The 12,399-nt window shown below is 42.8% G+C and overlaps 1 protein-coding gene across 1 annotated transcript; it reads right to left on the reverse strand.

The window, feature by feature from the left end:
• Positions 1–296: 296 nt before the first annotated feature.
• NKAPL (NFKB activating protein like) lies at positions 297–1,505 on the reverse strand. The gene has a single exon (XM_055323005.1). The coding sequence runs from the start codon at positions 1,503–1,505 to the stop codon at positions 297–299; it is 1,209 nt and encodes a 402-aa protein (XP_055178980.1).
• Between the last annotated feature and the right edge of the window lie 10,894 nt (positions 1,506–12,399).

Here is a 12,399-nt window from a genome sequence, read left to right on the forward strand (position 1 = left end):
CACAAAACTTGTGAATAGATCTAAAATACATCAAAAACAGATTTCTTTGGGGAGAAGAGACAAGGACTAGGATGACTAGGACTAGGAAGACAGACCTTTTATTAACTCTCCAACTGTAGTACTTAAATATCTGCTAAACCATGTGCACATTTTAAGTCAAAAATAAAGAGGCCTCAGCAGCTTTTTTCTTGAAGGACTTTCTAATGTAGTAGGTATAGTAGCACCATAAAGTCTTTTCATACTATTTTGGTCATATAAAATTGTTGTTAAAAGTCCTGCTGAAAGATAAAAAGTCCTTACTTGTCATCTTTCCCTTTTGTCTTCCTGTACACCATCTCTCGGAAACTGGCTAGAATCTTATTCTCTCTCTTCCGCCTCTCTTCCTGGTTAAAGGATGCAAGCGCTCTCTTCTCATCAGCACTGTAGATCTGGTTCTCTTTACGCAGTCGCACAGCCTCCATCCTACGATGCCTGCTACCACTCATAACATAACCTGAGCATTCAAATGAAGCAATCTCTTCACTTGTCAGCCCAATTTCACCTCTTCGTGGGATTCGCTTTCCAGCTTTTACATACTCAGCCATTGCTGCACCTTCACCCGGGAGCAGAGCATGGCCATAGTTCAAAGGTTTCTCCTCTTGAGACATGTGTATTATGGGTGCTTCTGGACCTATCAGATCCATGGTACCTGCAATCTTTGACTGCTTAATCCAAATATCTTCCAGCAACTCCCCTTCTGAATCTTTAAAGCTTGAGTCACTGGATTCTTTTTTAGTCTTCTTCTTTTTCTTGTTTTTTCTTGCCCTGTGTTTCTTTTTCTTCTCCTTCTTCTTGGCTTTTTTGGCTCTCTTTTTATCATCATCGCTAGAATCCATGTCGGAGTCTGAATTACCATCACTATCATTAGAATATTTCCTGTGTTTCTTTTTGGACTTTTTCTTTCTCTTTTTCTTGCTTTTTGAACGACTGGCCTTTTTCCTCTTTCCCTCAGAGCTGGATTCTGAACTGGTGGTCTTCTGAGCCTTCGCCTGGTCATCCTCCACGGGGGTGTGCTCATCAGAATCCAGCTCAGGAAACTTCGGAGACAGCCCCCACACCTCAGGGGCGCCCAACTCCCCAATCCTTTCTCTCTCCTTCAGCCTCCTCTGACGATAGCTCTCCTCCTCCTTCTGGTACTCCTCCGCCCACTGCCGGTCCCTCGGGGAGTGGTGGTGATGGTAGTGGTACCCGCTGCCGTAATAGACGGAGGACGACGACAACGCATAGTCGCGGGGCCCCGGCGGTGGTTCTCGAAACTCAGAGCGGCCGAGCGGGTAAGGGGCGCCAACGCCCGACCCTCCCCACGGAGGTCTGAGGGCCTCGCGGCCGCAGGAATAAGAACGGACAAGGCCTCCCCACGGGGAGCGTCTGGCCTGCGCCAAAGGCGGGCTCCCCGACGAGCGGCGTCGCCACCTCCGAGAGCCCACAGCTTCCTTGGGGTAGCGGGACCGGGACACCGGGGCCATGAGTGACGTCTTCACCGGGTACCGAAGGGCCAACGCCAGTCAGTTCACACAGAGATTGTAGTACCAGCCCTTCCTGCCCACGCAGGCACGTCAGCAACGGTCCGCTTGTGACTTCCGCTTCCGGCGGGTTGGTAGGCGCGGGCGGAAGGCGCGCCCTGAAGGCTCCTCGGCGGCTGCGGGTGGGGGGAGGCGAGCGGCTCTTGTCTTAGGGTTTGGATCTGTGCCTTGAGCCCTCGGGAACACAGGAGGACTGTGCAGTGACACCCTCTATTCTTCCCACGTCTTCTACGCTGGTTGGCTATTCGCCTTCAACCATCTTGACCCCCTTCGCTCCTCCTTGGTCCCTTCCACCCTTCTTACCATTTCCCCTTGGTGGAGGTTCCCTACTTGCTTTGGTCCTTTCGTTGATCCCCTAGAAAGAACCTGTCCGTTTCTTCATGGTGGAAATACTTTTATTAATGAATTGCAAACCGCCCCCACCCCCCCCACCCCCAGCCCTTGTGCCTACTGGAAGCAAGAGCCAGAACTTCTTTTGGAATTGAAGTTTAAAGTCAGCCTCTGAGCCAAGTGAAGGCCAGAATCGTGATTTTAATTCTTAAAATCACACACTTTTCTACCCCTGAAACACAGGGAAACATCCGAGTTACTCAGTCTTGTAGATGTTTCCTAATCTGGTTAATTTTCACCAGAAATTTTGTGATTAGGAGCAACTTTCTGTACACACTTTTTTCACTGTCTGAAATGGCCAGTATTTCATGCAAGATCATCTTCTTTTGATCTTAAAATGTATGTAGGCAACACCATCATCTTAGTTCTCTATACTTAAGTTCACCTGTTCAGTTATTTGACAAACTCATAAAATGACAGGGAAGCTTAGTCAACGGGATCCCTGGGTGGCTCAGGGGTTTAGTGCCTGCCTTCCACCCAGGGTGAAATCCTGGAGTCCAGGGATCAAGTTCCATATCAGACTCCCTGCATGGAGTCTTCTCCCTCTGCCTGTGTCTCCGCCTCTCTGTGTGCCTCTTATGAATAAATAAATAAAATCTTTAAAAAAAAAAGGTAAGTCATAATTTAGAAATAATGCTTTCCTGATTTTAAATAGTATAGTAAAGTGGGGAAATTAAATTGAAGAGGATCAAATTAGATTTTTAGATGACATTTACCAGCAATATGAGATGCTCAGCATGGAAGTCAGCAACCTGCAAACCTCAAATTTGTTATCAACATCCCCATGGCCTATCATTTCCTGTGCAGATATGCTAGATATCTCCATGCAGCATGAAGACATTGACCTTGTCCCACTTCATCCCTGAGATGACTGCAGAGCTTAGAATATATCCAGGAAAGGGCTTCCAAGCTAGCTCTGACTCCTTCCCCCGGCCCTCTGCATGAAGTTCAGACACTGGGCTCCTACCCTGGAGTATTACAGTGGCTACAAGACCTCTGATCTTCACCCGTGGGCAAGCAGTTGAATATCCCGCTGTTTTTGCATCTTTGCAGTAGGCTCAAGACTGTGCATTCCAAATATTCTCACAAGGTCTTCTCTGAACTCACCAAAATCTCTCCCTGGGAAATGTGAAGCTGGAGGAGATTTTGAACTACTACTAACTCTGAGGATTAGAATTAGCACTCTGGCAGCAGCCACCAGGGCCGGGCAGGCTATATTTATTGTCTATAAATTTGTCTTTTGATCACTTTGCCCCACTTTTAATCTATGTCTTCCCAAACTGATAATGTTATAAACACTTAATTTTTTAATGAAAGAAAATAAATTATTATAGTATTTGATTAGAAATTTAATTTAAAAAACTATTTTTAAAGGTATATAATAATACATTTTTTTGTAATACAGGTCTTCTAATGGGAAAAATAAAAAAATTGAGGGGGGATGCCTGGGTGGCTCAGTGGTTGAGTGTCTGCCTTTGGCTCAGGGCGTGATCCTGGAGTCCCAGGACTGAATCCCAAATTGGGCTTCCTGCATGGAGCCTGCTTGTCCCTCTGCCTGTGTCTCTGCCTCTCTCTCTTTCTCTCTCTGTTTCTCATGAATGAATAAATAAAACTTTTTTAAAAAATTGAGGAATAGCATTTGCTTAATTAGGATTCTACCATTGTAAGGCAAATGCAGCCATAGATAATATGTAAGTAAATGAATGTGTTCTAATAAAACTATTTATAGACATTGAAATGTGAAAGTCTGTAATTTTCATGTCACAAACTTTTATTATTCTGATTTTTCAACAATTAAAAAATATAAAATAGTTTCTTGTTCTTGCCACACAAAAACAGACACTGGGCCACTTTTGGTCTGTAGTTTGTTGACCCTGACTTAGTAGAGAAAGCAGTGGTATAAAAAATATGATGAGGGAACCCTGGGTGGCGCAGCGGTTTAGCACCTGCCTTTGGCCCAGGGTGCGATCCTGGAGACCTGGGATCGAGTCCCACGTCGGGCTCCTGGTGCATGGAGCCTGCTTATGTCTCTGCCTCTCTCTCTCTGTGTGTGTGACTATCATAAATAAATAAAAAAAATTAAAAAAAATATGATGATAAAATAAAAAATAAATGCCTACCATACCTTTTTCAGGGGAGAGGCTTATTTTCTTAATTTTATTTATAGGTGAGCAAATATTCATTCAGATAGAGCACAAAAATGTATTTGAAGATCTGTAAGAAAAATGGTAGTTTTGGGGGCACCTGGGTGGCTCAGTTGGTTAGGTGGCTGACTCTTGATTTCTGCTCAGGTAGTGATCTCAGAGTCCTGGGATCAAAACCTGCATGGCGGGGGGGGGGGGGTAGTCCATGCTCAGCAGGGAGTCTGCTTGAGGATTCTCTCTGTTCCTCTGCCCCTACCTCTACTTGTGCACACACACACACACACACACACTCACTCTCTCTCTCTCTCTCTCTCAAATAAATATATAAATAAATCTTGAAAAAGAAAAAATAGGTAGTTTTTGAAATAGCAATACATTCTAATCATTAAGAAAAGCACCAGATGTTGAAAGCTCAGCTAAAATGAAATTGCTCTCACAGGTATTATTTTACTATCTTTCTCAAAATTGTTTTCCATAAATTTCCCCAAAATTTTTGTTTTAAAAGATTTCAAAACTACAGAAAAGTTAAACACTTTTATGTTTAACTTGTGTGTCCTTTACCTAGATTCACTAATTGTCAAGATTGTATTTCTTACTCGATTGAAGGAAAATTAGAAATTATGAATATTACTGAATACTTTAGTAATCAACATCTAAGGAAAGGGACATTCTCCTTCGCAACCATAATGCCATCTTTACTCTTAAGAACCTTAATAAGTGGCTGAGCAGTTTGGCATGTCCCTTTGGCCCAGGGCATGATCCTGGAGTCCCGGGATTGAGTCCCGCGTTGGGCTCATGGAGCCTGCTTCTCCCTCTGCCTGTGTCTCTGCCTCTCTCTCTCAGTCTGTGTCTCTCATGAATAAATAAAATATTTTTAAAAAAATAACTTTAATATTATTATTAAATATTAGGTGGTGTTATCTAACATGCAGGATATGTTCAAAATTATTCAATTGTTCCAATAATGTCCTTAAAATGGGATTAAAAATCCAATCAAGTTTCTTGCATTTGATTGTGATTACTCTCTAGTCTGTTGAATGTAGAATGGTTTCTCTGCCTACACTCCCACCTCCACTTTTTAAAAATTATTTGACACAGTTTTGCAGGGTCTGGGGTGATGTTTTGTAAAATGTCTGGCAGGTTGAATTTATCTGATAATTTTCTCCTGATTAGATTTAGGGTAATTCTGTTTGGCAAGACCACACAGGTCTTCTTGTGGTACCTCCTCAGGAAGCACAGAACATTAGTTTGTTACAATCTATATTTATTACTAAGAAATTCCTAACAAGCCAGTTCTATAGAGCTCTGAGGACAAGCTGGAATTAAACATTCCTCCAAATTACTTCATATTTGCTGTCTTCACAATATTTAGTGATTTTTATCCACCAAGCAACAACAAAGGCACTCACTAATGAGGCTTACACCACCTGATAGTGCCCTCCTGCTGCTCACCTACCGTCCTGCATACAGTGCTCTGATTAACACTTTACACAGTATTTCTACAAGGCTTAGCTCACTGGATATGCCCATGGTTGCCTAAATATGTGTTGGGAAGAGGAAACAAATACTTGTATTATGACTACAACCTATGTTTCTTACCGCCACCCCCTAATAAAAGCAGATACAATGGGACTAAATTAAAATGTTGATCCTTGTGTAACATGGGTTTGAACTGTAGGAGTCCACCCATGTGCCACTTTTTTTATTTTTAAGAGTTGACAGCTTTTGCTGTCAAGCAAAAGCCTCAAGGCATTTATTGACAACTGCATAACCCAGTCTCCATGGGTCGCCTGCTGCCCTCTGAGTACCTTGGCAGCCCCCAGAGCCCCGGGATGGGGCAGGACAGCAAGTCTCTGCGTGTACTCACCAGGTGGTCCTGCCCAGGCTGGGGACTAGCAAACAGAGGCTGGGCTGAGGCAGAGGACTTGTTTAGACCGCAGGGACCGCGCTGGGCCAGGATCCCAGGCCCAGCCCGTAGCCTTGGGGCGGCAGAGGAGCCCAAGCCCAGGCGCCCCCTCGGGTTAGTCATGGACTCCTCCCCAAGTGGGCGTCCAACCCCGCAGCCTTCCGAGGTGGCTCTCGCACAGTGGCTACAACTGTCCCAGTGGCGCGGCGGTGCACCTGCTGGCCAGTGCAATGGCTGCGGCGCCCAAGCCTCCAGGCGAGGGAAGGCCACCCAAGAAGAGCAATGACCACACTTTGGAGCACCTATACATGAAGGTTTTATGTTGATTTGTCTGTTTTTACAATAAATGTACATGCGGTATTGTAAATGTGTTTTCTCTTCCTTATGATTTTGTGAAGGCTGGACTGCGCCTGGGCCAGTGCACCTAACGGCCCCGATGTTGAAGGGGCAACCCTACAGCTTAAACACGCAGTTTTTAGGGAAAAGACTGGTAATGGAAGTTAGGAATAGAGTGTGAAGACACATGAGGGAGACTCCTAGCAATGCCATTTACTCACCACTTCAAGAGTCAGGGGAGATAAATATAAAAATGCTTAGTGGGGGCAGCCCAGGGGGCGCAGCTGTTTAGCGCCGCCTGCAGCCCGGGGCTTGATCATGGGGACCCTGGATCGAGTCCCACGTCTGGTTCCCTGGTGTGTGTGTCTCTATGAATAAATAAATAAAATCTTTAAAATAAATAAATAAAAATGCTTAATGGCCTCTAGCGCTGGGTAGCCTGGGTGGCTCCGCGGTTTAGCGCCCCCTTTAGCCCAGGGCGTGATTCTGGAGACCCGGGATAGAGTCCCACGTCCGGCTTCCTGCATGGAGCCTGCTTCTCCCTCTGCCTGTGTCTCTGCTTCTCTCTCTGTGTGGGTCTCATTAATAAGTAAACAAAATCTTTTTTTAAAATGGCCTCTAGCTCTGTATCAATACAGAGCCAGGATGAGGGTGAGATAGGCACTGAGGGCCCAAATTTAAGGATGCATCCACACTCTTTAAATTCTGTGACCTAAGTGCCTCACTCTCCTCACCCTACTCCCAGTTCTATAAACATTAGATGTAGACAAAGGAGCATCTCATTTTTCTTCATGAAACATATAGAAGAAATTCTTTGGAATTCTCTATGGTCTTATACAGAGGATACAGAATTAGGAAAAATGCTGTATAATTTTGGAACTATAGGGGGACCCCTGGGTGGCACAGCGGTTTGGCGCCTGCCTTTGGCCCAGGGCGCGATCCTGGAGACCCAGGATCGAATCCCACATCAGGCTCCCGGTGCATGGAGCCTGCTTCTCCCTCTGCCTATGTCTCTGCCTCTCTCTCTCTCGCTGTGTGCCTACCCTAAAAAAAAAAATTTTAATTTTGGAACTATATACAGTTCATGTTGTAACAGTTTGGTGAGAATCCATATAGTTGATTCTCTTAATACATAGGATGACAAAATACTTAAGATATGGGCATTTTTAAGGTTTCTGTGCAGATTGGAGAATTGTTTCTTCTTAATTGTTCTGAAGATTTCTATATATTGATGCCTAGAAGGGTCAGATCTGCCTCTAACACTTATAGCAACATCTCAACTGTTACTTAGACAGTTAATTTTATCTTAATCTTACCATTAAGGTGTGTCAGGATTAAGTTTTTATATCTTTAAGCAATAATCAAGAAGAAACATACCATTTGAGGGACTTTTAGAGACCTCAGAGTTAAATCAAAGATAACCTACTTATAGTTTTCAACATAATGAATATAATGGGAAAATAGAACATATGTAAATGGGGAAAAATACAGAAACAAAGAATGAGAAGCTATGGGGAAAAGTAGAGAAATGTATATCCATAATCTATTTAAGGATTAAGCACCAACATTGAACAATTTGCTCTCTTGCTGTCTTAATTATGGGAGGAAACAGGGTTTCTAGAAACGTTGATTCTCCACTGCCTCAGTGATACGGTAGCCCATTCCCTTGCCAACTTCTTAAAGGGAGTAGGGATCATAGGACTAGAGGTAAAATTTCAGGAATTCCTAAACTGTTTGGAGACATAATAACCCCTTCTTGCCAATTTCCTGCCCAAGAAGATCTACAATGTCCTAAGAGTAATTAAGAACATTTAGACTCAAAAGGTCATCACTATGGGAATATGAGTACACTGAGGACCCACAGTGTCCCTCTTTTTTTTTCTTTTTGAAAGGGTCTGAGAACTAAATAAAGTCAATAACCACTGCTCTTGGGGTGGTGGAATGACAAGATGGAAAGGAAGAGACAACAGGATTGGTGGAGTCTATTCAGAATCACTTTCTCCCTCCCTCCCTTCTTCTCTGTCTCACACACACACACACACACACACACATACTCCCACATCAATCTTTCACTTACTCTCCCTGCTCAGCCCACTCTCTCTCCTTCTGCACAGTCACCAAGTTGTTCCATATTCTGGATGATGTTCTCACACTCAAACCAGTTGTTGGTCATCCTGCCCTTGAACAGTTCACAAGATGATATCCAATGCAGCAGAGCTCAGAGCTTCATGAGTACTTCCAAGGTATAGAAATAACTGTTCAAGATAAAGGAATTAATATCAGATGAACTTAGGTGAAAACTGTAGCCCAGAGAGTATCCAAAGCTCATGTAGGAAGAAGTTAACCCAGAACTCAACCCAAAATTCGGGAAATACTAGATATCTTCTATATTCTATTTACCTTTAGGAACCTTTTTCTTGGTTCACTTACTCATAAATAAAATGCAAGCATCTAGGACAGTGTCTCCAGGTCGTCTCTACCTCCTTGGGCAAGGTGAGAAAATGGAGAAAAAGGAGTATACTAGGCTTCTCTCTAAGGTCACATCAAAGGCTGGTTTTCATCATGTTTCATGTTGTAGCCTTCACAGTGGAAGTACAGATCCAAGCACTTGTTGTCATGTATGTCTCTCCAGTGTTCTCAAATTCCATTTTCTACTCCCCTGAATCTGCTTCCTCAGGTATGACTGAGATTCCAATCTTATTCAGGGGACTCTACATTCCCCAAACCAGGAGAGTCTTCCTTGTTACCATCACTACAGTGACTGAAGAATGGTATAAATGAGGGGTGTTATTCATGAATTCATGAGAAACCATAGTGGGTAAAAGATTCACTGGATAACTGAAGTTCTGAACAACGAAGCTTCTAGTACTAACATTGCTACCAGTTAGATGTGGAACTTGAGAAGCCCTGAAATTTCTCTGTGCTCAGTGGAGAAGTGAGTCTTATAGCTTCTAGCGGTCTTTAAAAGCTGATCGTATTGGGGAACCTGGCTGGCTCTTGGCCTCGGGGCTAGGAGTTTAATCCCCATGTTGGGTGTAGAGATTACTTTAAAAAAAAACTTTAAAAAAGTTGATCATATTTTTAAAAGGCCATATAGCCATACTAACATGCATTCGTTTTCTCTGGCTGCAAGGTAACTGCTCCTCAACAGGTAAAAGCAGTGCAGGAGTTAAAATATGTCTACAGTGAATAGTGACCTACTATACCTATATATCTATATATCTTGGGAGGATGAGAATTATTTTTTAAGGATTTTATCTATTTATTTGAGAGAGAGCACAGCAGGGGGGCAGAGGGAGAGTAAGAAGCAGACTCCCCTCTGAGCAGGGAGCCCCATGAAGTGGGACTCAATCCCAAGATCCTGAGATCATGACTTGAGCCAAAGCAGAGGCTTAACCAACTGAGCCACCCACGCACCCTGGGAATGGAAAGTCTTAAAAAAATAGTTATGCATGCAAAGCATTATCACCATAATACTGAAAGGGAATATATGAGTCGAAGGAAAATTTATAAGTAATGCTCCAGATCATGAGATATATTTGTATGCATAACCAGAGTCATAGCCCCAAGAACTAACAAGACCAAAAGGGGAATCAACAAGACTGGTGGATGTATTTTCTCAGAGTTTTGGGGCCTGGACTTTGATTTTATTCTACTAGCAAACTAATTAACTTAGCCTGTCATTGTTTCAAGAAATTCAGCATGAAATATGAGTTTCCTGTGTCAGAAAACTTGAATGGGGTCTTTAGGAAGAGATGGTAGTAATGGATCAGTGTTGGTTTTCTGGGGCCATAGCTCCCTCCCCCATGCCTATGAACAACCTCCTCACTCCACCTGGGCTCCAAACTCAATCCAAGCTGGGCTGCTGCCTCCTCTACCACTTCCTCTGGCACCACCTAAAGATTTTTGGACTGAATAATTCAAGAAAGAGGGGAGGACTTTGTTTAATTAAAAAGCAAATTTCTATGGAAAATTTCAAATATTGTATAAGCATAAAAAGTATATTACAGTGAATCCCAATGCCTCTTCCCAACTTCAGCAGTCATTGTGGTACCTTTCTTTGTGTGTTTTCTTTAGTTTTGAGTATTTTATTTATTTATTTATTTAAGTAGGCTCCATGCCCAGTGTGGAGCCCAACACTGGGCACAAACTCACAACCCTGAGATCAAGATCTGAGCTGATAGGCAGCTCAGGTGGCTCAGTGGTTTAGCGCTGCCTTCAGCCCAAGGCCTGATCCTGGAGACCAGGGATCAAGTCCCATGTCGGGCTCCCGGTGCATGGAGCCTGCTTCTCCCTCTGCCTGTGTCTTTGCCTCTCTGTCTCTCTCTCTCTCTCTGTCTCTCATGAATAAATAAATAAAATATTTAAAAAAAAGATCTGAGGTCAAGAGTCTGAGGCTCAATTGAGCTGCCCAGATGCCCCTAGTTCTGAGTATTCAAAAGCAAATCTAGACAGTATATCAGTTCACCTATAAGTACTTCAGTATAAATTTCTAATAAATGACAGTTTTTTCCTTAACATAACCAAAGTATCATTAGGACAACTAAATTGATAGTAACTCCTTAATATCATTGCATTTTAGTTTTCACAGCTGTCCCAAAAATGTGTTTTACAGCTGTTTTCTTCTGATCAGGTACCAAATAATGTTTACCATTGCATTTGGCTGATATATCTATTCAGTTTCTTTTAATCATAGACATTTCCTACTTTTTCCTCTACCTTTTCAAGAAATACCATTTATTTGTTGAGGATCGAGGTTCTTTTGTCCTATTGAATATCCCACATTCTGAATTTTATTTATTGCTTCTTTTAAGTATCATTTAACTAATTAACTCTCAAATGTACCTGCATATCACAATCATCTAGGAAAATTCTATAGTAATGCACACCTGAGTTCCATTCTTCCACATTCTGATTTAATTGGTCTTGTTTACAGCCAAGATATCAGGATGTTTTAAAGCTCCTCAATAATTCTAATGTGCCACACAGTGTGAAAACTGCTAACTTGCTTCTGAATCCCACCCCATATGCAACTATTAGTAACTAGAAAGTTAATTAGATTCAGGTTCACTTATTTTGCCAACAATACTTCATAGTAGTGCCTTGCACCTCTTGTGGCACCTTATCAAAAGGAAAATATTTTCTAGTGGTTTTCATTTGTAACAACCTTTGGGATCTCTCATTTTCTTCAATTCTATCCCCTCTTTGCTATCCATTGAACTGCGGAGGGGTAGGCTGAGGAATAAAAACTTAAAAAGGTACCAGCATGGTATTTTTCCACTTAATAAACTTCTACCAAACTTGCATTCCATTGAGTAGAAAGGGGACTTACTGACATCAGTCCAGCAAAATAACTGCTGTCACGTCTGGCTTAAATCTAGTCACTTCTGGCTCAAAGAAATGTCAGGTTTTCCTTCCATTTTAGTGTAGGCCATTATTCTAAGAACTTTACACACACACACACACACACAAAAAAAAAAAAAAAAAAAAAAAAAAAACAAAAAACCTCACTACTGCTCACAACAAACCTATCTACTATTAGTATCCCCGAGTTATAGATTGGGAAAGTCAGGCAGAAAGACGTTAAGTGGAAAATCGAGGTCACCCAGCTACTAAGTGGTAAATAAACCAGGATTTTTTTAAAAAAAGATTTTATTTATTTATTCATGAGAGACACACACAGAGAAAGAGAGGCAGAGACACAGTCAGAGGGAGAAGCGGACTCCATGCAGGGAGCCCAATGTGGGACTGGATCCCGGGTCTCCAGGACCACGCCCTGAGCCAAAGGCAGGCGCTAAACCGCTGAGCCACCCAGGGATCCTCTAAATCAGGATTTTGGCTTTAGAGTCTGTGGATCTACTCACTGAGCTAGACTGTGAATGGGAACTGGGAAGAAGCAAGAAGAAAGAGAGGAGAGAAGAGGATCCGGAAGTCAGGGATACCAGAATTCCCAGAAGTACAGAGCAGCATGAACCTGGCTGCTGAGAGGTGGCCCTAGAAAACGGAAAGTGGTAAGCTGTGGGGGAGAGGGGTGGTCTCTAGTTGATTTAGTTGGAGGGAT

This window comes from Nyctereutes procyonoides, unplaced genomic scaffold (genome assembly GCF_905146905.1).
Source record: "Nyctereutes procyonoides isolate TBG_1078 unplaced genomic scaffold, NYPRO_anot_genome, whole genome shotgun sequence".
Taxonomy (NCBI): domain Eukaryota; kingdom Metazoa; phylum Chordata; class Mammalia; order Carnivora; family Canidae; genus Nyctereutes; species Nyctereutes procyonoides.

Excerpts from the sequence above, each read along its gene's own strand:
- NKAPL (XM_055323005.1), bottom strand. The coding sequence starts at position 1,505 with ATGGCCCCGGTGTCCCGGTCCCGCTACCCCAAGGAAGCTGTGGGCTCT.